Source organism: Corythoichthys intestinalis, chromosome 13 (genome assembly GCF_030265065.1).
Source record: "Corythoichthys intestinalis isolate RoL2023-P3 chromosome 13, ASM3026506v1, whole genome shotgun sequence".
NCBI classification, from domain to species: domain Eukaryota; kingdom Metazoa; phylum Chordata; class Actinopteri; order Syngnathiformes; family Syngnathidae; genus Corythoichthys; species Corythoichthys intestinalis.
This window is the reverse complement of record NC_080407.1, coordinates 14,443,632-14,470,257: the sequence shown is the minus strand read 5'-3', so window position 1 is coordinate 14,470,257 and position 26,626 is coordinate 14,443,632. Positions and strand designations below refer to the sequence as shown.

At 41.0% G+C, this 26,626-nt stretch overlaps 3 protein-coding genes across 4 annotated transcripts in view; 2 read left to right on the top strand and 1 right to left on the bottom strand.

Annotated features, from left to right (window-relative positions):
• The window catches only part of plxnc1 (plexin C1), a 34,907-nt gene extending 21,332 nt beyond the window's left edge, over positions 1-13,575 (top strand). For both annotated transcript variants that reach the window (XM_057855414.1, XM_057855413.1), the window contains exons 18-29: positions 2,023-2,221; positions 2,361-2,507; positions 2,590-2,758; positions 2,823-2,923; positions 3,014-3,086; positions 5,609-5,643; positions 5,709-5,804; positions 5,884-6,047; positions 8,765-8,912; positions 8,973-9,113; positions 9,180-9,254; positions 11,485-13,575. In XM_057855414.1, the coding sequence (XP_057711397.1) occupies positions 2,023-2,221; positions 2,361-2,507; positions 2,590-2,758; positions 2,823-2,923; positions 3,014-3,086; positions 5,609-5,643; positions 5,709-5,804; positions 5,884-6,047; positions 8,765-8,912; positions 8,973-9,113; positions 9,180-9,254; positions 11,485-11,595 (1,459 nt within the window). In that variant the 3' untranslated portion in view covers positions 11,596-13,575. The remainder of the gene's footprint in view (positions 1-2,022; positions 2,222-2,360; positions 2,508-2,589; positions 2,759-2,822; positions 2,924-3,013; positions 3,087-5,608; positions 5,644-5,708; positions 5,805-5,883; positions 6,048-8,764; positions 8,913-8,972; positions 9,114-9,179; positions 9,255-11,484) is intronic.
• An 846-nt stretch (positions 13,576-14,421) lies between these two features.
• Positions 14,422-19,371, top strand: rad51ap1 (RAD51 associated protein 1). The gene is made up of 9 exons (XM_057855420.1): positions 14,422-16,607; positions 16,678-16,727; positions 17,001-17,073; positions 17,133-17,236; positions 17,657-17,722; positions 17,787-17,882; positions 17,943-18,077; positions 18,152-18,244; positions 18,320-19,371. Exons 1-9 carry the CDS (start codon positions 16,591-16,593, stop codon positions 18,457-18,459), a joined length of 774 nt encoding a protein of 257 aa, XP_057711403.1. The 5' UTR covers positions 14,422-16,590; the 3' UTR covers positions 18,460-19,371.
• Positions 19,372-19,579: 208 nt separating this feature from the next.
• Positions 19,580-23,925, bottom strand: ada2b (adenosine deaminase 2b). The gene is made up of 10 exons (XM_057855417.1): positions 23,783-23,925; positions 23,228-23,533; positions 22,941-23,160; positions 22,665-22,875; positions 22,455-22,582; positions 22,308-22,398; positions 22,132-22,240; positions 21,891-22,048; positions 21,600-21,802; positions 19,580-19,902 (listed from the first exon to the last, which is right to left on the bottom strand). Exons 2-10 carry the CDS (start codon positions 23,514-23,516, stop codon positions 19,815-19,817), a joined length of 1,497 nt encoding a protein of 498 aa, XP_057711400.1. The 5' UTR covers positions 23,517-23,533; positions 23,783-23,925; the 3' UTR covers positions 19,580-19,814.
• Positions 23,926-26,626: the final 2,701 nt, after the last annotated feature.

Genomic DNA, 26,626 nt, shown 5'->3' with positions numbered 1-26,626 from the left:
TTCATAATGGTGTTGTCGAGACACGGGTAACAGGGCCAATTAATAGGGGGCCTATCGCCATCAAAGCTGACCAAGTGGAAACACAGGCAAAGAGCTTTTTAACGTTTAAAATTCTTGTGAATAAATGCTGAAATCCCTGAATTCTTATAAGATATGGATGTAAAACAGTCTCGATTCTTGGTTAAAAGAAAAAAAAAGGTGCAGTTATCATTCATTTTACGTAAATATGTCGAAGTACGATGCTAGCCTGTCAGTCAGTCTGGCGGCCGCCATATGTAAACAGAGCTTTTCCTGTGAAAATTCTTGTGAATAAATGCTTGAATCCCTGAATTTTTTATACATATGGACGTAAAACAGTCTCTATTCTTGGTTAGAAGCAAAAGAAAAAATACAACAACAAAAAAAACGTGCAGTTAGCCTTGATTTTACATAAATATGTCAAAGAATGATGCTAGTCTGTTCGTCAGTGTGGCGGCCTCCATATGTAAACAGAGCTTTTCTGGTGCAAATTCTTGTGAATAAATGCTTGAATCCCCGAACTATAGATATGGACGTAAAACAGTCTCAATTCTTGGTTAAAAGCAAAAAAAAAAAAAAAAAACGTGCAGTTAGCATTCATTTTACTTAAATATGTCGAAGTACGATGCTAGCCTGTCAGTCAGTGTGGCGGCCGCCAGATGTAAACAGAGCTTTTCCGGTCCAAATTCTTTATAGAAATGGGCGTAAAACAGTCTCGTTTCTTGGTTAAAAGGAAAAAAACCGCGCAGTTAGCATTCATTTTACGTAAATATGTCGAAGTACGATGCTAGCCTGTCAGTCAGTCTGGTGGCCGCCATATGTAAACAGAGCTTTTCCTGTGAAAATTATTGTGAATAAATGCTTGAATCCCTGATTTTTTTGTACATATGGACGTAAAACAGTCTCTATTCTTGGTTAGGTGAAAAAAAAACAAAAAAAAAACGGTGCAATTAGCCTTTATTTTACATAAATATGTCAAAGAATGATGCTAGTCTGTTCGTCAGTGTGGCAGTCTTCATATGTAAACAGAGATTTTCTGGTGCAAATTCTTGTGAATAAATGCTTAAATCCTTCTTTAATGACAGATTAAAAAAAAGCAGGCGGTTAGCATTTATTTTACGTAAATATGCCGAATGTGCGGCTAGTCTTTAAGCCACTGTGGTGCCGCCTTACCAAAAAAAGAGCTTTTTTTACTGAGAAATTATTTTTTAAAAATCTATAAATCCCTCAATTCTTAATAGACATGGACGTAAAACAGTCTTGATTCTTGGTCAAAAGCATAAAAAAACATGCAGTTAGCATTTATTTTAAGTAAATATATCGAAGTACGATGCTAGTCTGTTAGTCAATGTGGTGGCCGCCATATGAAAATAGCTTTTCCAGTGAAAATTGTTGTGAATAAATACTTAAATCCCTGAATTATTGGTAGATTTGGACGTAAAACATATTTATTTTCCGTAAATATGCCGAATGTGCTGCTCGTTTTTAAGTCACCGTGGCACCGCCTTACCACAACAAAGAGCTTTTACGTTGAAATTCTTGCAAATAAATGATTAAATCCCTGAATTCTTGATAGATTTGGACGCAAAACAGTGTCAATTCTTTTTCAAAAGAGCAAAGAACCGAGCAATTAGCATTTATTTTACGTAAAAATTGCGAATTATGATGTCAATGCCGTAGCGGCTAATTTCTCCCATTGGTGTTTTTTCACGTTTCAAAATGCATGCATGGTACAAAAAAATACAATAATTGTCTTGAATCCTCGAACAAACCACTCCTGAGACAATCCTTCCTGTTTGTATGCGGTACAGCTTTCGTACTCTTATCCTAAATCCGGCGTTGAATCTCTGCATGTGTCGCTGGGACCGACTGCAATGAACTGAAGCGGATTGTGGGATGGGCCCCCTGCTTGAAGGCGTTGGGCAGTGTCTGGCCGAATTGACCCGTTAATACATTTATGAAGTCTGGTTTTACGCACCAATGATCAGCACGTCTTTTATCCAGGTGCGCGTTGGCGTCCCTGCTGACGGTGGCACTCCACGGCAACTTGTTGTATCTTACGGATATAATGGAAACACTGCTGAAGGATCTGATGAAGAAAAACGGCAGCGCTCAGCCTAAAATGCTGCTTCGCCGCACAGAGTCTGTTGTGGAGAAGCTCCTGACCAACTGGATGTCCATTTGCCTTTACGGCTTTTTGAGGGTTTGTACTATTTTGTGGCGTAGTCGTAAAGTTTCCAAGAAAGGAAGTGTTAGCGTTTCACTTCACTCTCAAATCTGGCACTACTGGAGTTAATTCCGCTTTGGCGAGTTTCACACTTCCCGCTGGTTTCTGCGTACAGGAGAGCGCCGGCCAGCATTTGTTCTTGCTCGTGAGCGCTCTCACGCAGCAAATTGCTCGCGGACCGGTGGACCGCGTGACGGAAAAAGCGCAGTATACGCTCAGTGAGGATTGGCTCTTGTGGCAGGCACCAGATTTCACTTCTCTGGTAAATAAAAAAAAAAAACGCAAATATCACATCTAACCTCACTCTACTGACTTCCGATATTATCGACACATTGCGCGGACAGAAGCTGAAGGCGTTATTCGCCGTGGGCAGTGATGGCGAGGTCAGCGAGCCCCTGGAGGTGGTGGCTCTCAGTTGTGACACGGTGGAGCAGCTCAAGGAGAAAATTCTCACAACCTTCAAGGCCAAGTTCGGCTTCACTTACAACAGCCCGCAAATGAGCGTTCATATCGGTGTGTCGATCGTCGTCTCGCACAGCGCGTTCAGGAACGTAAAACGCTTTTACTGTCGTTTTAGAGTTTGAAAGGAACGGAAACTTTGCCGCTCTTGAGGAAGTTGACGCCAGCTCTGAAGTTATGGGGGAGGTGACCATGCTGAACACGCTTCAGCACTATAAGGTGACAATCTGTTTCAGTAATACAGTATATATATGTCTATGTGAGTTTTTTTTCATGAAAGAATGCTCATTCTAGACTTTTTGTGTTTAGGTTCCGGACGGCGCTACAGTCAAGGTGCTATCCAGAAAAAACCCTTCCGTCAGCCCGCAGTCTAGTCTGAAGGGTGAGCTGAACTGGGGCTTAATCATAATTTCACAATAGGGGTGTGAAAAAGTATCTGAACCTTTTGGAATTTCTCAGATTTCTGCATAAAATCATCATCAAATGTGATCTGATCATTGTCAAAATCACACAGATGAAAAAACAGTGCTTTAACTAAAACCACCCAAACATTTATTGGTTTTCATATTTTAATGAGGATAGTATGCAAACAAAGACAAGGGGGAAAATAAGTAACTGAACCATCACATTTAATATTTTGTGCCCCCCATCCCCACTTTGGCAGCAATAGCTTCGACCAGATGCTTCGTGTCGCTGCAGATAAGTCCGGCACATCAATCAGGACTAATCTTGGCCCATTGTTCTCTACAAAACTGCTGTAGATCAGTCAGATTCCTGGGATGTCTGACATGAATCGCTGTTTTTAGTCCATGCAACAGCATCTCAATGGGGTTCAAGTCTGGACTTTGACTTGGCCACTCCTGAACGTGTTCTTCTGAAACCATTCTGAAGTTGATTTACTTCTGTGTTTTGGACCATTGTCTTGTTGCAGCGTCCATCCTCTTTTTAGCTTCAACTGTCTGACAGATGGCCTCAGGTATTCCTGCAAAACATCCTGATAAAGTTTTGAATTCATTCTTCCATGAATGTTTGCAAGTTGTCCAAGCCCCGGGGTAGCAAAACAGCCCCAAATCACGATGCTCCCTCCACTATGCTTCACGGTGGTGATGAGATGTTGCTGTTCCATTTTTCCTCCACACATGAGGTTGTTTGTTACTCCCAAATAGTTCAACTTTGGTTTCATCAGCCCACAAAATCCATCCATCATCTTCCGCTTGCTCCGGGATCGGTTCGCGGGAGCAGCAGCTTTAACAGGGAAGCCCAGACTTCCAACCACTTCAACCAGCTCCTCCGGCGGGATCTCAAGGCGTTCCCAGGCTAGCCAAGAGACAGTCTCTCCAGCGTGTCCTGGGTTATCCCCGGGGCCTCCCCCTGGTGGGACATGCCCGGAACACCTCTCCGGGGAGGCGTCCAGGTCGAGGAGGCATCCGAACCAGATGCCCGAGCCACCTCAGCTGGCTCCTCTGATTGCAGAGGAGTAGCGGCTCGACGCCGAGTCCCTACCGGATGACTGAGCTTCTCACTCTATCTCTAAGGGAGGAAACTCGTTTCGGCCGCTTGTGTCCGGGATCTTGTTCTTTTGGTTACGACCCACAGCTTGTGATCATAGGTGAGGGTAGGAAGTTGGAACGTAGATCGAGCCCACGAGATATTTTGCCAAAACGTCTGTGGAGTGTCCAAGTGCCTTTTTGCAAACATTAAACGAGCAACAACGGTTTTTTTCTTTTAGACAGCAGTGGCTTCCTCCGTGGAGTCCTCCCATGAACACCATTCACGGCCATAGTTTTAAATTAAGTTGATGTGCACACAGAGATATTGGACTGTGGCCACCACGTGCCAGTGATTTCTGTCTTTAGCAGACACTCTAGGGTTCTTTTTTGCCTCTCTGTGTATTCTGTGCCGATCTCTTGGTGTCATCTTCGGTGGATGGCCACTCCTTGGGAGCGAAGCAACAGTGCCAAACTCTCTCCACTTGTAGATAACTTATCTGACTGTCCATTGATGAACATCCAAACTTTTAGAGATGGTTTTGTATCCTTTCGCAGATTGATACAAATCAACAATCATCGCAGGTCTTGAGACAGCGCTTTTGACCGAGCCATGATGTACATCAGACAATGCTTCTCATTAAGACAATTCTTACCAGGTGTGTGTTTTATAGCGGGCAGGTCAGCTTTAAACCACTCATCAGTGACTGGGCACACACCTGACTTTAATTGTTTGGTAAAAATGTTTTCAATTCTTCTTAAGTCTCCTAAGGCAGAGGGTTCACTTCTTTATTTCTTACCCCTTCTGTCATTGTTTGCATGCTATCCTCATTAAAATATGAAAACCTAAAAATGTTTGGGTGGTTTTAGGTAAAGCAGACACTATTTTTACATCTGTGTGATTTTGACAAAGATCAGATTACATTTGATGATTTTATGCAGAAATGTGAGAAATTTTAAAAGGTTCAGATACATTTTCATACCACTGTAGATACTTTGTAGCCTAAAAGGTTAGCGTTATGCTCCCACAAAGAATTGATATATTGTTTTCAAAAGGTGTCACTGTTTGAAAATGAAACAAATTCCATTAGAGTTGTCTACGTTAGCTCACTGGCTGCCATTGACGGCGCTAAACATCCAATTCATTTGGACTAGATTGGAGAGCTAGCGTCATCAATGGCACTGAAGCTTTTTTTGGGCATTTACAGGTCAGTTCCTGTTCGTTTAGGATATTTACAGGTTACTTAAGAAGAGTCAGACTACAAACTACGCCATAGAAATACCACAGAAAAATTTCTTGCCCTACGTATCGATAATTGTTGGCTCATGAGAGCAGCGTTATCGTTAGCCTTGTATGTTCCCACCCTTATTTCACATCAGTATAAAGTAAAGCTTTAATTTCTTGCTTTCTTTCCAGACGATCAAGACCTCTCAGAGAAATACTTTCACTTGGTAAGACATCAAATGTGACCTTATTGTAAGGACGCGGCAATCTTCAAATCGAAATCTACTCGCAGATCAATCCCGATGTCGAGGCGGACAAGGGAACAAGTCCGGAGAGGAAGAAGTTAAAACTGAAGGAAGTGCACCTCACCAAACTGCTGTCTACCAAGGTGTGATAATCGCGCCTCTGAGTTTGGCTGATTCTCGCAGTTAAACCACAGGAAATCACAACAAACGCTTATGTTTAAGGTGGCGGTACATTCGTTTGTGGAGAACTTGTTCAAGTCCATCTGGGGGATGCCCAACTGCAGAGCACCTCAGGCTGTCAAGTACTTCTTTGACTTCCTCGACAGTCAAGCAGACAATATGAAAATCCCAGATCCGGATGTACTGCACATTTGGAAGACTAATAGGTATGAAATGTAGATACTAGTACAGTATATACATATAATTTTTTTTTAAACTTATATTGGGTAACAACAAAGCTTGAGTGTCATTTTTTTTATGACTGGTTAAATCAGTTTAGAAAATGACCATGTATAACGATGCAGAATATTACAGTAGTATTAAAAAGACCATGATGAATATTTGTCAAATTATAAAAAGGCATAATTTTATATCCAAGTATAACGGTGTTATAACTATGTAAAGCAAGGCATAAAAAAATGAAAATAATTTTACACCATGTTTCGTAAATAATAACCATGTACAGCAAGGCATAATTTACACTTTGTATAGTGAATAATAACCATGTAATTTTACACCATGAATAGTAAATAGTAACCATGTATAGTACAAAATAGGCACACAATAATGACCTTTTATAGCAGGGTGTAGTTTTATACATGTATAATAAATAATGACAATGTTTAGTATAGTTAGGTTTAATTTGACACTATGAACGGTAAACAATAACCATGTATAGCAAGGACTAATTTTACACAATGTATAGCAAATAATAACTATGTATATACCAAGGCAGACAATAATGACCATTTATAGCAGGGTGTAGTTTTAAATCATGTATAATAAATAATGACCATGTATAGTCATGTAAGGTATACTTTTACACCATGTATAGTAATGTGTTGTACATAATGACCTTGCATAGCATAGTAAGGTTTAATCTTACACATGAATAGTAAACAAAAATCATGTGTAGCAAGACACAAAATAATGATCATTTATAGAAGGGTGTAGTTATATCCCATGTATAAAAAAAATGACCATGTATTACTATAGTATAGTATAGTATAATTTTATACCTTGTAAAGGAAAAAAATACCATTTATAGCAAGGCATAATTGTACACTTTTTATAGTAAATAATAACCATGTATAGTAAGGCACGAAATGATCATTTATAGCTGGGTGTAGTTTTAGACCATGTATAATAAATAATGAACATGGATAGTATAGTGAGGTATAATTTTACACCATGAATAGTTAACAATAACCATGTAAGGTAAGGTAGGCTAGTCATAATTTTACACCATGTATAATCAATAATAACCATATATAGTCAATAAAGACTATAGTAAGGTATCATATTAAACCATGTATAGTAAATACTGACCCTGTATAGCAAGGCACAAAATAATGACAATTTATAGCAGGGTGTAGTTTTATACCATGTAAAAAAATGGCCATGTATAATAAGGCTTTTTTTTCCACCATGTATAGTAAATAATGACTATTTATAGCAAGGCACAAAATTATGACCATCTAGAGTAAGGCATAATTTTACACTATCTATTGTAAATAATGACGATGTATCGGAAAGGACAATGTATAGCACAGCATAAAATAATGACCATACAGTATATAGTAAAGACTTTTTATTGTAAGGTATAATTTTACACTATGAATAGTAAACAATAGCCATGTATAGCAAGGTATAATTTTACACCAGTTATAGAAAAATTGTGACCATGTGTAGTATAGTAAGCTATAATTTTACACCATGTATAGTCAATAATAACCATGTATATAACAAGGCACAAAATAATGACCATTTATAGTAAGGTATAATTTTACACCTTGTAGATTAAAAAAATGACCATGCATAATTTTAAACCGTGTGTAGTAAATAATAAGCATGTATATAGCAAGGCACAAAGTAATGACCATTTTTAGTAAGGCATAAGCATACACCATGTATAGTCAATAATTACCATTGTTAGCACGGCATAATTTTACACCATGTGTAGTAAATAATGACCATGTATAACAAGATGTAGTTTTATACCATGTATAATAAATAATGACCATAGGATAGTAAACAATAACCATGCATAGTAAATAATAACCATGTCCTGTATAGAGCAAGGCACAAAATAATGCAGCAGGGCCGAGAACCAAAAGTGGTATTTGCCATGTGGCAAAATGGATTGCACCATGAGGCATTTTTTTGGTATGTGGCTAAATGGATTTTTGTTTGTCGCAGTTTTGAAAGCCATGCACATCCAAATTTCCCATTTATTTTAAATGGCAGAAAAATGTGTGGCTGTTATATTTGACCATACACTTTACATTAGAGCGCATTGACATTCAACTGGCAACCAAGTCAGGCTATGCCATTGACGGCTATGCACGTCCAAATTTTCCAAAATCCAAATCCATTTTGCCACATACCAAAAAAAAAAAAAAAAAATTTAAATGCCACATGTCCTAATCCATTTTGCCACATGGCAAAGAAAAAAATGCCACATGGCAAAATCCTTTTTGCCACATGGCAAATACCACTTTTGGTTCTCGCTGTCCCTCAAATAATGACCATTAACAGCAGGGTGTAGTTTTATACTATGTATAATATATAATGACCATGTATAACAAGGCACATTTGAACACCATGTATGGTAAATATAAAACTTGTGTAGCAAGGCACAAAACAATGACAATTTATAGTAAGGTATAAATTTCCACTATGTATAGTAAATAACCATGTGTAGCAAGGTACAAAATAAAGAACATTTACAGTGAAATATAATTTGACACCATGTATAGTAAGTAATGACCATATAGCAGGGCACAAAGGGATAAAAAAAGATTTATAATTGTGTGTCCAAATATACCATGGAATAATTTTATATCCATGTATAACAAGTCTTCTGTTTTTCCCCCATTTGCAGCTTACCACTGCGCTTCTGGGTAAACATCCTGAAGAATCCTCAGTTTGTCTTCGACATGGACAAAAGTCCGCACCTGGACGGCTGCTTGTCTGTTATTGCTCAGGCCTTCATGGACTCCTTCTCTCTCAGCGACACGCAGCTGGGCAAGGTAAGTTTCATTCCCGCTCAGGTCAGGCGCCCGCCTCCTCACGCTGGTTTCTCTGACCAGCACACGCCCACCAACAAACTGCTGTACGCCAAAGACATTCCAAAGTACAAGCAGGAAGTCAAAGAGTACTACCGGCTAGTCGCGGAGCAGCCGCCCATCACGCGAGCCGAGTTTGAGGACTTCTTGCGCGAGGAGTCAAAGGTCATTGGATACGAGACTATGTTTCGAAGACGTCCGAGTCAACTTTTGGGTGTCTTCCTCATTTAGAAGCACGAAAACGAGTTCAACGAAGGAGCGGCGCTGAAGGAACTCTACAAGATCATCAAGCGATACTTTCCAGAGGTCAATATTATTGCAATAGCTTTTCGCACCACATATTAAGCATTCATTAGAGCAGCAGGGCCGACAACGAAAAGTGGTATTTGCCATGTGGCATTTTTTTTCCATGTAGATAAATGGATTTTTCCATGTGGCATTTTTTTTGCTGTGTGGCAAAATGGATTTTGCCATGAGGCATTTTATTTTTGCTATGTGGCAAATTGGATTTTGCCATGTGGAAAAATTGATTTTGGCCTATGGCATTTTTTTTTTTGTTACCCATGTGGCATTTTTGGGGGTACAGTGGGGCAAAAAAGTATTTAGTCAATCACCAAGTGTGCAAGTTCTCCTACTTGAAAAGATTAGAGAGGATGGTAATTGTCAACATGGGTAAACCTCAGCCATGAGAGACAGAATGTGGAAAAAAAACAGAAAATAAAATTGTTCGATTTTTAAAGAATTTATTTCCAAATTAGAGTGGAAAATAAGTATTTGGACACCTACAAACAAGCAAGATTTCTGGCTGTCAAAGAGGTCTAACTTCTTCTAACGAGGTCTAACCAGGCTCCACTCGTTACCTGTGTTAATGGCACCTGTTTTAACTCATTATCGGTATAAAAGACACCTGTCCACAACTTCGGGCAGTCACACTCCAAACTCCACTATGGGCAAGACCAAAGAGCTGTCGAAGGACACCAGAGACAAAATTGTAGACCTGTACCAGGCATGGAAGACTGAATCTGCAATAGGTAAAACGCTTGGTGTAAAGAAATCAACAGTGGGAGCAATTATTAGAAGATGGAAGACATACAAGACCACTGATAATCTCCCTCGATCTGGGGCTCCATGCAAGATCTCACCCCGTGGCGTCAAGATGATAACAAGAACGGTGAGCAAAAATCCCAGAACCACATGGGGGGGACCTAGTGAATGACCTACAGAGAGCTGGGACCACAGTAACAGAGGCTACTATCAGTAACACAATGCGTTGCCAGGGACTCAAATCCTGCACTGCCAGACGTGTCCCCCTGCTGAAGAAAGTATACATCCAGGCCCGTGTACGGTCCGCTAGGGAGCATTTGGATGATCCAGAAGAGGACCGGGAGAATGTGTTATGGTCAGATGAAACCAAAATAGAACGTTTTGGTAGAAACACAGGTTCTCATGTTTGGAGGAGAAAGAATACTGAACTGCATCCGAAGAACACCATACCCACTGTAAAGCATGGGGGTGGAAACATCATGCTTTGGGGCTGTTTTTCTGCAAAGGGACCAGGACGACTGATCTGTGTAAAGGAAAGAAGGAATGGGGCCATTTACCAAGAGATTTTGAGTGAAAATCTGCTTCCATCAGCAAGTGCATTGAAGATGAGACGTGGCTGGGTTTTTCAGCATGACAATGATCCCAAACACACAGCCAGGGCAACAAAGGAGTGGCTTCGTAAGAAGCATTTGAAGGTCCTGGAGTGGCCTAGCCAGTCTCCAGATCTCAACCCCATAGAAAATCTGTGGAGGAAGTTGAAAGTCTGTGTTGCCCAACGACAGCCCCAAAACATCACTGCTCTCGAGGAGATATGCATGGAGGAATGGGCCAAAATACCAGCAAAAGTGTGTGAAAAGCTTGTGAAGAGTTACAGAAAACGTTTGGCCTCCGTTATTGAGAACAAAGGATACATAACAAAGTATTGAGATGAACTTTAGGTCTTGACCAAATACGTATTTTCCACCATGATTTGCAAATAAATTATTTAAAAATCAACCAATGTGATTTTCTGTTTTTTTTTTTCCCTCATTCTGTCTCTCATGGTTGAGATTTACCCATGTTGACAATTGCAGGCTGAGGCTTCTGTAATATTTTCAAGTGGGAGAACTTGCACAATTAGTGGTTAACTAAATACTTATTTGCCCCACTGTTTGTGGTAAAATGGATTTTGGTATGTGGCATTTTTTTAGCCATGTGGCAAAATTGATTCTGGCACGTGGCATTTTTTATGCGATGGAAAAAAATTTTGCTACATTGCAAAAAATGCCATCTGGCATAATCCATTTTTCCGCATAGTAAAATCCAATTTTGACGCATGGCAAAAAAAATGCCACATGTCAAAATCCATTTAGCCACATCGGGAAAAAAATGTCACATGGCAAAAAAAAAGGCAACAGGACAAAATCCATTTTGCCACATACCAAATACCAATTTTGGTTCTAGCTGTTTCTGATTGCGGCGTCTTGACCCACCCTTTATTCTTTCGTTGAAGGTGGAAGCGGAGCTGGAGCGGATTGGTCTCCCGGGGGAAGGGCTACAGAAGGTGAGGGACCTCTTCGAGGGGATGAAGAGCTGCCCCTGGAGTACAGAAGGAGTGTTGTAACTCGAAACAAGACAAAACAGGAAGACTCTTACTTCTCTCACCAAGATGAGTACAAAATGCTTCTAAAATGTTTATTCAACATGGATGGTGCAGTTGCAGTCGACATTCAATGTTAATGAATGTAAACACTGTTGACAGACAGCAGGCAACTGATGTAAATATTATTGCTCACTAGTGTAACTGTTCACTCGGAGTTGTATATTTTGCCACGATGTCACTTTGGATGTTTCTGTGTGCTCTACCACCAATGTGACCAAATAAACTGATTAAGAAGTTTATTTGTTTATTTACGCATTGGAAAGTGTTTCTTTCCAACGCGCAGAGGTGGAAAATACTCTCAGGTTTTGGTGGTGTTTAAGTGACTGTGACGGCATGTTGCCCCTGTGCAAAAATAGTACGGACTGGTGGCCAACAGGATTTAAAAAAAAAAAAAAAAGCGCATAACAGTTTTGTGTTGACCGAAAAGCGCTTTTCAAATGTGAATCATGCTGTGTTGCGTTTCAATCAGAAATGACTGGCTAATAAAATACTTTTGCAATGATCATGTGCATATTTATGTATCGTCCACGACCCAGTTATACCACATACCAAAAAAATAAGTATTTATTTAGTCTTTAACGGTTTCAAATTGGTGCACCAATATTAAAATCATTGAATATCTTTAGCATAGCCGACAGAGCTGCCGCAACCCGGACGAAGACGAATAGCTTGCAAGCAATAATGAAAGTGCAACTCTTACATCTTGCTCCTTATAAAATGTATTGAAATTGGGCTTGGGTAACCTTTATGAAGTGATGGGTTTAATATACTTGTTATGTACAGTATTTAGATTTTTTTAAACATACTGTATATTTGGTAAAGTAAAATGTTTCAGGTAGTACTGTTTACGCCTTAATGTGACATCAAAAATGAAGGTCTGTGCTCCCTGGAAAAATCACTAAATACACAAGTAGAGTCGAGTGCTTCTCTACTATGAAATTTAGGTAGCTTGGTGTCCAGCTTTTAACGCTGGGTGTTTGTTTGCCAGTGGTACATATTAGTGATGGGTTCAGTGACACTAATGCGCCGGCGCGCGCGTCGAGCTCATGGTTCAAAAGGAAGCGTGTCTGTCAACGCGATGGAGCTGCTGAAACAATCCACATTTCATTGGTTACTTCCTCGTTGTCTACATGCTGTGGAAATGTCGCATTTGTACTTTCAACCTGTCATATACAAACTGTAGCCACCTCCTCAATGCTGAAGCATTATTGGGCCAAGCATGAGAATGAAGTTTCTGATAATCCGAAACACAGGTATAGAGCCATTCCTTTACTTTCCCACAGTAGCTTTTTTGGTCATTTATTAGAAATTGGTAATTAAGCCATAATTTATTTATGGTCTACTTCAATTTTTTTTCTGATGGGCTATGGTACCACTTAGATGACGAAGTGGGGAGTCAAGGAGGCAATGCAACTGTAGATTAAATTGCAAAAGTGCAATGATGCATGGTTGAGCCGAACATGGCACACAATGCAGATTTTCTTCAATACTAGAGGAGCCAATGGACATCTTATCCAAACCTCTTTCAACTGGCTAAGAAATTCTTGTGCATGCTGGCATCGTTGGTTCCATGCGAGTGTGTGTTGTCCACAGCAGGTGAAATTTCTTGTTTAAAAAATAAATAAAAAGGAACCAACTAAATTTTAAACATTAAAAAAAAAACTGTTTTTGAATAAAATTTTATTAGAACAAAAAGTCCACAAGCATCCCCATTCATCCATTCGTTATTACATTTTCACATTATAATATGTTCACATAATGTAAAGATATGGAATAATGCAATATGAATGCAAAGACTTAAATGACTTGATTTTACATGCTATGTCATCAATTTAGTGTCAGTCTGTCAAGTGCAGGGGTGTCCAAACTTTTTGCAAAGAGGGCCAGATTTGGTGTGTTAAAAATGTGGGAGGCCGACCTTGGCTGACGTGCTTTACATAGAACAATATATTTAAGCAAATTTTGGCAAGCTTAATTATTTTCTTTAATTAATAATTTCAAAAATCTCGCAATTAGCCTTTGTGGTGTTCTTTCGACTCTCGGGCTCTGCCGCTCTCTCTACCTCGCTCTACCGCTGCTGTGAAATTAAACTAGCTTCAAGTTGCTTCAATTTCTCACTGTGTATCTTCCCTGAAATCTTGTCGTACATGTCAGCGTGTCTTGTTTGGTAATATTGCCTCACATTGAACTCTTTAAAAATCGCGACTGTCTCTTTGCAAATGAGGCAGACATAGTTGTTGCGTGTTTTAGTGAATAAATAGTCCAATTTCCACCTATCCTTGAAGTGTCGGCCATCGCAGTCAACTTTTTTGTTGTTGTTGATTGTTGCCATTTTAGAAAATTGGAAGTAAAGGGTTAGACGGGGTGATTTTGCTTAGAGTGCTGCTGCCTTTTGGTGGGTAAATGAGGAGCAGCATTTAGTGTGTAAGCTACTTCATATGCTGGTAGCGGTATTGCTCACTGATTTATTAAGTCTGTGTGGGGGCCAGACGTTATTGATTTTATGACAGGGGCTGGGGGCCGAATGAAATTTGACCACGGGCCGCATTTGGCACCCGGGCCGGACTTTGGACATGTCTGGTCAAGTGGGTTGCCTGTTGAGATTTTTTTATGTCCAGCAGGTGTCAGTATTCAATGAGACAGTATCCACACTGTGTCAACACAGTGTGTCACTGTGTCGACACGCTTCATGACATTAACATTGTTTAAACATACAATTGGTCGGCAACTTCAAAAGCTTTTTTTTTTTTTTTTTTAGATTTGATTGACTTTTTTTTTTTTTTTTAGACCCGCTGCTATTGCTCCTTGGCTTCTATCCCACACGACTGAAGGGAGGTGAATCAATGCAGGTTATATAATGCCTAGGTGGCTAGTAAATGGCTAATTGGCATCATGTGACTCCTCATGTGACCTGGTGCATTCAGGCAGTGTGTGAAAAAACAGGACTCACTTTAGTTATACAGTGATACCTCTACATACGAAGGTAGTTCATTCCGGGGCCTTGGCCGTATGTCGAGCAGGATTTTCCCATAAGACTACATTAAGTTTCCATTTATTCGTTCCATAGCCAAAAACCTACCCCAAATCCTTAATAAATACTGCTGGTACTATTACAAATGGCAATTACACATAGCAAAACAAATAAATTATAAATAAAAAGCGGACTATTATAATACTACTAATTCTTGTAATAATGTAACAAATCAGGTTCTAATGTGCCGGATGTTTTTTGCTGGACCTAAACACACCCCGTGGCTGGCTGTGCAAAAAGGACAGGCCAAAAGTTTGGACACACGCTCTCATTTGTGCGCTTTATTTATTTTCATGACTATTTACATTGTAAATTCTCACTGAAGGTAATAAAACTATCACCTGTGATTACAGGTTAAACAATTGACCAATGATTGTGCTTCCAGTGAAAGAAATGTTTTAGCGTAGTTTTTTTTTCCAGCAATTACCGGAAAGTCACGTGATCCCGTTCATGACGGTAGTTGAGGGTGGAATCCTGGATCACCTTTTGCCTCAGCTCCTATCACGTTACACCCACCCAGTACAACTACAACTGAGTTGCTCCATCCTTCCTTCACTCATGTTGCAGATCCAAACACGCTCACAGGAGGGCAGCATTGAAACATGTATTTCGCTGATTTCTCTCCAAATAACCTGTTGCTGTCCCATCAATTCCCCACAGGAGGACATCTTTTAGACAAATATTTTTGCTCAAAGTGCGTTTTCTCAATGAAGGAATGAGTTGCAGTTCCAAAATATTACCACAATTTCAATATTTATTGTGGGGATATAGTGGCACTGCAACTGGTTATTTGGTATGTTCAAGGCAGGTATGTTCTGCCAAAGTCATTACATGTCACTACATAAGTCTAATTTGACACCCAAAGTGCTACCGTGCGCTCTAAACTTTTTTTGTTTAGATGCAAACCGGCAGAACGTACTAAAAATGTCTTAAGAAAATACTTCAATGTAGTCATATCATATAAGGACGGTTTAAATACGCTACGTGACTAATGTGGTCAACTGCTTTAAAGCTAACACAAAAAACACAATGGTTAAAAGTATGAGAGGGTAATACATGCTAAAAGTATTTTTGAGGTAATGAAAAGGTTCCAAAAAAACTAAAAAATAAGTTCTCGCCGCTTCTAACAGATGTGCGCATGCGTATAGACATTTGCGCAAGCGCGTTGAGCATTGTTTCGCTGCGGAGTAATGGCCGGACACCGGAAGTATCTTAGTTAAAATTGTTTATCGATGGAAAGGCCCTTCGTCTGTTTTCTTTATTGGAAGACTTTAAGTTGGTAGAGAAAGTCCTCTTCCAAAAAAAAATTGGTTGGATTTCAAATTTATGTTTTAGTTATACTGTGTTCATCGAACGTCTGATAAGTAACGACGTTCTTACCGCTTGGCTCACAGGGCTCAGTCGCCATCTACTTATAATAATATATCCATGCATCGAGGGAATCATAACTGTTTAAAACCTTTTTAAATTTTTTTTTTTAATAATAACATCATGCACAATGTCGTATATGATCGGGTACCAAAATAAGTGCATCTCTAAATGATTATTTAAAAGGAAAAAAAAAACGTTTTTGGCTTTGCTGTCTTGTACCAAGCAATGTATTCCTTGACAGCAGATTCGACACTTTTACTTCAGTGTATGAAACAAACTAAAATTGTAAGCGCACTACTCTCAGAAATATATACATATTTAGTAAACGTTCAAGAAATATTTGCATGTTCAATTTATTCTGAACACGACGATGTCAGGAGGTCGGATGTAGCTTTGCGTCACTTCTCCTTCGTTCTGGCGGGACAGCTTCGAAATATGGACAACAAAGCACAACAAGTACTTTTTTAACGCATTCTCGCCGCTTTAAGGCTTGACTTCACATTCTCCCACCTCAAAGTTCGAAGCTATCGCTTGCTCTCCGATATAGTGGGGAAATGGACCGACCGGCAAGGTTTGACAGCCCCGTAGGTATCCTGTTTGAGTGTTGACTTGTCACTCAACACAATTATTTTCTCTCACAGGAAGACTAAGAGCATAAATTACTGCGAAGCCAGAGATATCGACGACAACGGTGGGTGAATTCGGGGGTCTTTTTGGTCAATGAAGTGACTGTTACGAGCCGCCGAACAATGCGAACCGGCTATCGTATAACATGAAAAGACACACTCACGCAAACACATATATGAACATATATATTACAATTTCGCAACGTTTATTTGTAAGGCTTACTGTTAAATCTGGTTTATGTATATTAATACTGCAGTATTACCATTGACAGGACACATTTTGTTTGTTTGACGCCTTCATGTGGACACAATTGATAATGCAGTCTATTCTGAACCAGATGAGGATTTTGCCTGTACGAAGCCCCCACTCGGGAAGAAACCCAAGAAGGCGTCAAGCCAAGAGACAAGCAGGTAATTTGGAGTCATAATTTACAAAATTTCATGTTGAATGATTTAATAATGTCTTTCAGAAAAGCTCTGGATGAAAAGTTGCTGACTCGAGATCTGCAGGCGGCAATTTCACTGTCGTTGCTCTCAAACACAAACACAAAAACGCCGCCTCATGCCAGTCAAGGTACAATCAAATATAATGAATCATTGTTGGAGTGTCCTGTATGCTCTCTTATGATCCAGATCAGTGTTTTTCAACCACTGTGCCGCGGAACACTACTGTACCGTGGCGTAGTGTCTGGTGTGCCATGGAAAATCATCCACTTTCACCTAATTGATTTTAAAATGTTTTTGGACCGTGAATCTGCAAATGCGCAAATTCTGATGTCTGTGCTGTCGCTAGCGGCCGGCTAGTAGTGTCCAGCTCGCGGCTAGTTATTGTTGATATAGTTGACATTCATTTTGAGATTTTTTGATAGTCGAGTGCCATGGTTTTTTTTTTTGTTTTTTTTTTTTTTTTTAATGAAAAAGTGTGCCGTGGCTCAGAAAAGGTTGAAAAACATTGATCTTTTAATAATCACATTTTTTTTTTGTTTGTTTCAAGGTGATGAAAACGTCAACCCTGCTTCCTTGCACCGCTCCAACTGTAGTGTGGATTCATCGCTTTTGGGTACCAGTGTCATCCGTCTTCTACAAAATAACAACAGTCGCTCAAATTCAACGTTTTTCTTCAGGCTTGGACGAAATCTCTTCCTCCAGTCCGACGAGCGTTAAAAAGGACTATAAGAGACTCGCTCACGATGACGACTATTTCCCCAAACTGACACCAGGTAGACCCCTCCGAGCATCCTTTTTGAACAGATTCGCGTGTGTTAACACGGCCGTTTCAGAATCAGAGAGCGAGGAGGCCTACAGCGATGACGAGTTTACGGTGAAGAAGAGAAGGCAAAAAAAGGAGAGCCACCAGCGCAAGCCTAACAAGAAAGAACGAGAGCCACCCAAATTGAAAGCACAGCCCAAGACAGGTTTGCTGTTCAACTGGAAGCAAGCAATTTGACATTAATGTCACATGGTGTAATGATTTTTTTGTTCATTTCAGTGTCTCCTGCAGCCATGCCGAGAAGCCCACCGACACTTAAACCTGCCGTATCCAAACCGCCAGCAGGCAGGATTCCCAAATGGACCCCACCAGGTCAATACATTTCATCTAAGACCGTAATCAAAGCCAAACACATTTGTATCCTGAAATTTCTGCTTCATTCCGCAGGTCAAATCGGGAAAAGCCCACCCCCAACCCATAGTCCCACCACCGGCTCCACCAGGTCTCCCGCCGGTCAGGGACTTCGTCTGGGACTTTCTCGGCGTGTCCGTGTCAAGTCGCTGCACCCCGGCAATGCTGCCACTTAACCTAAAGGAGGATTTTTTTCCCCCAAAAAATGTAAATATTCATTTTATATTTTTAGTTGGATCTGTTCATTGATTAAGAGTAAATAAAAGTCATTAACCCAAAACTAGGGCTGTCAAATTTTTCGCATTATCGGGCGGTAATTATTTTTTAAAATCAATCACGTTAAAATATTTGACGCAGTTAATGCATGCACGGAATGACCCGCTCACTCATTGCCTCAAACAGATTACAATGACGCCGTTTATGCATATTGAGAGTGAAGAGAATGCCACCGGCCGCTTGGGGGCAGCACCGTTCCATATACTAATGTTATTATGAATTAGTAGTTGTGAGACGTTTATGCTATTGTGCTATTTGTGCTCCACACATATTTCTGTAAGTTTACTTTCTTTTAGTGGCAATTATGTGTCTCTTTTTGTATTTTGGGTAAGATATGTACAGATATATATGTGTTATAAAGGCGAGTGGACACAGGCGTTCATTGGACCGCACCGTTTAGTGGCATAAGCTTCGGCAACTCCTTCACAACAAACATAAGTATCATTTAGTGAAAGCACAACAAAAATAATATTCCTATCTCTCCCAAAAAAAAAAATGTTCACAAAAAGAAAAGCACTTTAATCTGTATCAATGAGGCCCTATTTTCACACAGTTAAACAACTGCAATGAGAACTGGCATTCCCAATCAAAATACACATAAAACTTAAACAGACTTTGGTCACTCTATTCATATTATTGTTATTTTTATTCTTATTATATCAACTCTACTTTTTATTGAAAATTTTACAAATTGTATTAAAACGAAAACATTAAAAGGGGTTTTAATATAAAATTTCTATAAGTTGTACTAACATTTTTCTTTTAAGAACTACGTCTTTCTATCCGTGGATCCCTTTAACAGAAAGAATGTTAATGCCGTCTTGTTGATTCATTGTTGTAATAAACAAATACAGTACTTATGCACCGTATGTTGATTGTATAGATCCATCTTGTGTCTTATCTTTCCATTCCAACAATAATTTACAGAAAAATATGGCATATTTTATAGATGGTTTGAATTGCGATTAAGCTGTGATTAACTCGATTAAAATTTTTAATCGTTTGACAGCCCTACTCAAAACATTTCATTCTTTACTCACATTTCTGAATGGTCATACAGCATATTTTGTTGTCATCCCATATATACTAGAAATACATTGCCCTCTAGTCGTCAAAACATGGTCGCTCCAGTAACTTGTTTGCATTCTTTTTATTCTTGCTGTTGTTTTTGCATGCTGAGCAAAACGATCACCATTTTTATCGTCGTGGCGCCGACGTAAAGTACCGGCAAGTCCTTAGAGGTTCCATCGGTCTATCAAGAATGAGCCGAAACAAAGGAGTCCCATTTCTTCTGCCAAACAACTTTCGCCGCGTCTTTGAGGTTCGGCGGCAGCGAACTGAACCTGCGACCACAAGTAAGATGACTTAAGCGGACGTCGTTGCAAGCTGATAAGATAAAAAAAACAGAGCGAGAACCAAAAGTGGTATTTGCCATGTGGAAAAAAAATGCCATGCGGCAAAATGTATTTTGAAATGTGGCTTTTTTTGCCATGTGGCAAAATGGATTTTGGTTTGTTTGCTTTTCAGCCATTTATTATGAATGGAAAATTTGGACGCGTATAACTGTCAATGGCGTAGCCTGACTTGGGTGCCAGTTGAATGTTAATGTGCTTTAATGTCAAGTGTATGGTCAAAAATCAGTGCCACACATGTTTTTCTGCCATTTAATATGAATAGAAAATTGGGACGTGCATAGCTGTCAGTGGCATAGCCTGACATGGGTGCCAGTTGAATTTCAGTGCGCTGTATTGGTAAGTGGATGGTCAAAAATCACAGCCACATGTTTTTCTGCCATTTAAAATGTATGATAAAATTTGGACGTGCATGGCCTGCAAAAATGTCATATATCCCCCAAAAAAAGGCCACATACAAAAAAAACAAATGACACAAACCAAAATCCATTTTGCCACATACCAAAAAATGCCATATGTCAAAATGGATTTTGCCATATGGCAAAAAAAATGCCACATGGCAAAATACATTTTTCCATTCTTTCCTTTGAGAGACAGCGAGATTCAAAAGTGGTATTTGCCATGTGGCAAAATGGATTTTTTCATGTGGCTTTTTTTGCCATGTGGCGAAACGGATTTTGCCGTGTGGTATTTTGTGGCAAAATGGATTTTGCCATGTGGCAAAATGTTATTTTGACATGTGGCATGTTTTTGGTATGTGGCAAAATGGATTTTCGTTTGTGGCATTTTTTTTTTTTTTTTTTGGTATGTGGCATTTTGGGGGGTTTATGGCATTTTTGCAGGCCATGCACGTCCATGCCATTGACGGCTATGCACGTCCAAATTTTATCATTTATTTTAAATGGCAGATAAACATGTGTGGCTGTGATTTTTGACCATCCACTTACCATTACAGTGCACCGACATTCAACTGGCACCCAAGTCAGGCTATGCCACTGACGTCTATGCACGCCCACATTTTCTATTATATTGAATGGCAGAAAAACATGTGTGGCTGTGATTTTTGACCATACACTTTACATTATAGCGCATTGACATTCAACTGGCACCCAAGACGGGCTATGCACGTCCAGATTTTCCATTCATATTAAATGGTAGAAAAACAAACAAACCCACAAAATGCTACATAGCAAAATCCATTTTGCCATGTAGTATTTTTTTGCCATGTGGCAAAACGTATTTTGGTTTGTGGATATTTTTTGTAAGTGGCCGTTTTTGGGGGTGTATGGCATTTTTGCAGGCCATGCACATCCATGCCATTAACGGCTATGTACGTCCAAATTTTCTATTCATGTTAAATGGCAGAAAAACGTGTGGCTGTGATTTTTGAATATACACTTTACATTATAGCACATTGACATTCAACTGGCACCCAAGTCAGGCTACACCATTGACAGCTATGCACGTCCAAATTTTCCATTCATATTAAATGACAGAAAAACAAACAAACCAACCAACCAAAATCCATTTTGCCACATGGCAAAAAAAAAAAAGCTACATTTCAAAATACATTTTGCCACATGGCAAATACCACTTTTGGTTCTCGGCTCTGCTGTCAAAAAGTTCACCTGATGGAGTTGAGCGCCAGTTCCTTCAGCGTCCCCACGTTGGCCCTTAGGCCGCCGATGCCCACGAAGGCCTGGTAGAAGTCGTAAGACAAGCCCGTCGTGCCCAACATAGACGGATCATCTGAGCTGATCACCAATGGGTGGCCCTCTGACATCAACACCGCCGCCGGGTGGTTACGCAGGTCTGACACAAGCTTCAGGACCTGAACAATTGGACACGATGGATGACGGAAGGCAAAAAGCCCCTATAATCCATAAGGATGAGATCTGACTACATCTTAAAAAGCTGACCTGGTTAGAGATGGGGCAGACCTCCACTGCCACCTGCCCGAGCCTGGAGATTTCTTTAGCTAGCGGGTGGTGTGCCAGCGCGTAGCCGTGCCCGATACGGCTGGCGTTGAACAGGAGCGCATCTAAAACGTTCTGATCAGTCTCTGTGCCCTCTTTGTCTGCCAGAGTCCAAAATTCGAATGAATAGTAGCAAGTGAAACTCCACTGAGCAGGGTATTATTTTAGTTCCTTTCCAACCTACCTGTTTCTCCCGCGTGAAAAAAGTACGGCAGGTCAAGGCCCCGCCGGGCGGGCAGCGAGAGCGCGTCTCGGAAGTACCAAAGCGGACTGCCGCGATCCTCCCTGCCGACCTACCAAACAAGACATCAGATAGTCGCACGAAGTCCCGTTAGTCGCGTATAAGACGTTATTTGTTACCAAGTCGAATCCCGCCACTACGTCAGGGAATTCCCGCCGCAGTGCCAAGGCCTCCTCTACAGCTGCCTTCACTTTAGACGCGCTCGATGCCCTAAATAGTATAGTCTTAGTTTGGCTACCAATACAGCTTCCTGGGGGTGTACGTACCGGTGCACGGAGAGGATCATACGAGCGCCCACGAAATCCGGATGATCGGCTACGAACTTCCTGGTGACATCTTGAAAAATCCTGAGCGTCCAAATCCTGTCGTGGATGGTGCCGTCTAGTTCGTACGTCTGAAATGATACATTGGGAATATTCAAGGCAATTCAACTCAAAGGAGTTCCATACACTGAGATAAGATGGAAAAAACCCAACTCTGGCTAGTTGGCTGCGCAACTCCAAATACATGACGTTGTCCCGGTGCAGCTCGCTCAGACCTTCTAGAAGGTAATCCTTCATGACAGGAGCGTGGCTAATTAGGCCCTCCGCGGCAATAAAGGTCTTCTCAAACTTGTCCCACACAACGTCCTGGTTCGGGTATTCTCCGTCCGGGTCGTCGGTGACCAACGTGAGATACTTTAACAAGCTAGAAAGCAAACCTGCTTCGGTTATCGAAGCAAAAAGATGAGACCTGGTCTTAGACGGGGGTACCTTGCGTCGAAGGCGCTCTGGTCGGCCACCTTGGCCCGAAGCGTGCTGAGGAGCTGCCAGTAGAAGCAGTCCCAGCGCGGGTACGGCTGCTGCTGAGAGAAGACGAAGCGTACAGAGTTGTCCCACGTGAAGCATACGTAGCAGTTAGGCCGGTACGTGGCGTTCTTCACCAGCCACTCGGCGCTGACTAGCGACGAGCTGTGAATGTGCAGGGCGCCGCCTGCGGGTCACAAACGACGTCACGCGAATACCCGTTTCTGACATTCGATCCCACCGATGCGCTTCACCTTTGGGCATGTCTTGCAACAGTTTGAAGATGGGGCTGTCACGTATCAGCTTCTTAGCTTTGAAGAAGTGGATAGAGGGCGGGAAGGGCTTGGCTTCCATCTCGTGCACTTTCATCCGGTGAAGCCTGTTGTCCAGTCGCTGCTCGGCCGGCGTGAGTGCCACGCCGCCGCCTGTTTGTCTGGATGCCTCTTGGCGCATCAGCTGGTCCCGCCGGGTGGGGTCGAGGAACCCCGTTGTGGCTGCCAACCATAGGAGGGTTACCGCCGCATGAAGCAGGGAGGCACCCATGCCCTTAGGTTCACCACCTACAAGCAATCAAGAAAAGTATGAGTCATAAAGTGGTTATTTTGCTACTTGTTTACTTTCATGTACTTGAATTGTATTTGAGAATTTGTGGTTTTTATTACAGTGTACAGGACAGATCGGTACTAATCAATTTTAAAAAAATAACAAATACTTCTGAATTGAAATAATAAATTCACCAAAGACTCCAGCTCAAACAAAAGTTAAAGACAATACTGACTAAATCACTTTAAAGCATTCGATGTACTTACACGACTCGTGTGTCCTCTTGGCCGTCTCCAGTACAACTGCGTCTGTTCCTATTTAACAAGTCAGCAAAACACTGCCGCAAGGGAATAATTGAGGCATTTTGGTCTGACAAATAGCATGTGATTAACTAATGAGCCCGGCATGAATGGACAGCGTGGCGGGACGAGCGCAAGAGTACTGGTCCAAAACTAAGAATATTTATTCCACAAAAATATCCTCTAGCCAAAAGATAAATATTTGATTGCACTTTTTTTATTTAACAAAGACATCCTGTAGGCCCAGGGGTGTCGAACTCATTTTGGTTGGCAGGCAAATTGATGGCATGTTCGGACTATAAACCGCTGCTTTTTTCCCCACATTTTGAATCCTGCAGCTTACAGCCCAGTGCAGCTTATTTGTTGATGTATTAAGGTTACTAGGTAACACTATTTGACGGCGGCGTCATATGCTGCCATATGACTGTCATAATTATGACATGACATTATCATGAGCATGAATGTTGAAGGAATCTGACCTTTTAGCCAGACTGCCAGACCCGCGCTGACGCAGCTCCAACGGCGAGATACCGACATCCCAGCCAAAAGGCCAAACTCCACGCGTTCACCTTAGTCTTAAGTCTTAACCCTTTGTACAGACTCAATTTTGAAAGCTTGAAAAAGGCATCGAAGCGCAAGTTGACAATTTATTCAGGTCGACAGCGATCAAACGGCAAGGTGAAACAGACTCAGGCGGGGAGGCAAGGTCACCCTATCACATGTCAACAAAAGGTTCCCGAGAAAATAACAACGCTTAGTTAAAATGCATGTGACACGAAAAAGCATGTTTATTTCATAATACACGCGGTATTTTATGCTCCTGAATGATATGGACCGCTTGGATGTGTGTGGAAGCGATCGCCATATTTATTTAGTTTTTTGAATCCCGTGCCATGAAAATGAGTGACTTCCGGCTTCGGTCTTGCATTGAGGAGGAGGGCGCTATGACGTGTACGGTAGAAGACGTCCTCTTCACTATACAGTGTACTGTTGTGTATGAGAACGAAGGATTCAGCTGATTTTGCGGATTAATACGTTTATTTTTCGCATCACGCCAGCCAAACGGCTACAGAAAAATCATTCTGTATGAGGGAGAGGCGTATGCGCCTTTTTGGAGTTTCAAAAGGTTCCCATTCACCGTGGATATTTACTGTGGGACCATTGGACTTACGAGGAAGTGAGTAAACATCTTGTTTTGTATTATGTCAAATACGAATACAGCGATTACAAAGTAAACACTACAAACTTTCTTTAAATAAAGGACTACTTACGTTTGATCATTGATAGGCATGTAAAAAGCTCTCCTCATGCACATTTGCAGCACATTAGCTCCACACTAACTGCAGCCACCCTCCTTCGGGGAACGAACTGTAAATTGCTCTCCGCCGGGCGGTTTGCCGATCCGCAAAGACAATCGACAACCCAGTCGTCATGTCAAGTAATTGAGGCGAGTTATGTGTGATTTTCCGCTTCGAAGACTTTGAAACATCGCTCGGTTCGGGTTAGCATGTCGGCTAGCTGTCACGCCTTTTGGTTTGTTTACATTCTCGAAGCCGGGGAAGGGAAATGACATATGTCCGATTTAGGTGTCATAAAATATCGTTCGGGAGGTGCGACAGTAAAGGTGAAGTCGACAGTTTTGACCATTATGGAGTAATTTTGCCATGTCGTCCTGAATAAATGCATTTTTATGATTTCATATTCCATTTAGCACAAGACTGTTATTTGTCATGACCATGCCATTTATTTAGCAATTGGGGAAAATACTTGGATAAAAAGAATATCTTGTAAAAATATTGAAGTAAAGAGACTGAAACAATGACATTTTGCGGCTCTCTTCGTCGCGTTTTCCTCGTTCTGAATAATTCCCCCTCAATGGACTGAATAGTAAAACCGATGAGCCCAGTCTACCGCTGACGTCATCCACCTGTTGGGGACGCTAAAGCCCTCTAATGGTAGGCGTGGCTAACCGGCAGATTAAAAGACTAATTTCTCATCATCTGCGCTTTGCTAAATTGTTGTATATAGTCGAATCGTCTCAAAATATGATTCTAATTCACATAATAATGACATTTAAGACTTTTTTTTTTTCTCCTGTCGTATGCTCTTCAAATATTCAGTCTTCTGAACGCTCTAGCTGGGCGGGCCGTGGGCAGGAAGAAGGGTGTGTTTGGGCGTTGTTTAAGATTATTGTGTTTGTGGATTGGACAGGAGGATTCGGGAGTTACTGTTGTCAGAGCAACAAGGGTTGTGGATTTTGCCACCTCATCGTCAAAGGAGCTCTTGGAGTCTTGTCAGTCATGTTATCAGTTGGATATCGGGCGTTCTCCTGTGCTCCTTGTGTTGGGACAGGGCATCACGCCATTTGCTTTGGACTGTCCGGGAGAACTGATCGCGGGAGTTGGTGGTGCGGACATGGGCTTGTCAGCGTCAATCTTGATCAGTCAGTTGCATGACGCAGATGTTGGGCTTCCGTGATAAGAAGGCATCATGTATCTCTTATGCCATATATATTCTGCTTGTTTTCCTGAAACTATGGTATAAGTGCTTTATTATGCAGTATTTTATATTGGGTGTGTTAGAGTAATACAAATAGTCGATCGGTAAATACGAGAAAAGGCACTATCTCCTTCAATGTCATTTAGTGTCATCTGGCAAACTAACTCCATTCGTGTTTACATCCATTCAAAATGGAGATAATTTGCCGGATGACACAAAATGACATCTGTCATTGGCATTCATTAATGCTTATGGCATGTCATAATTATGATGGTCGAATGACAGTCTGATGGCGTCACCTTACCAAATTCC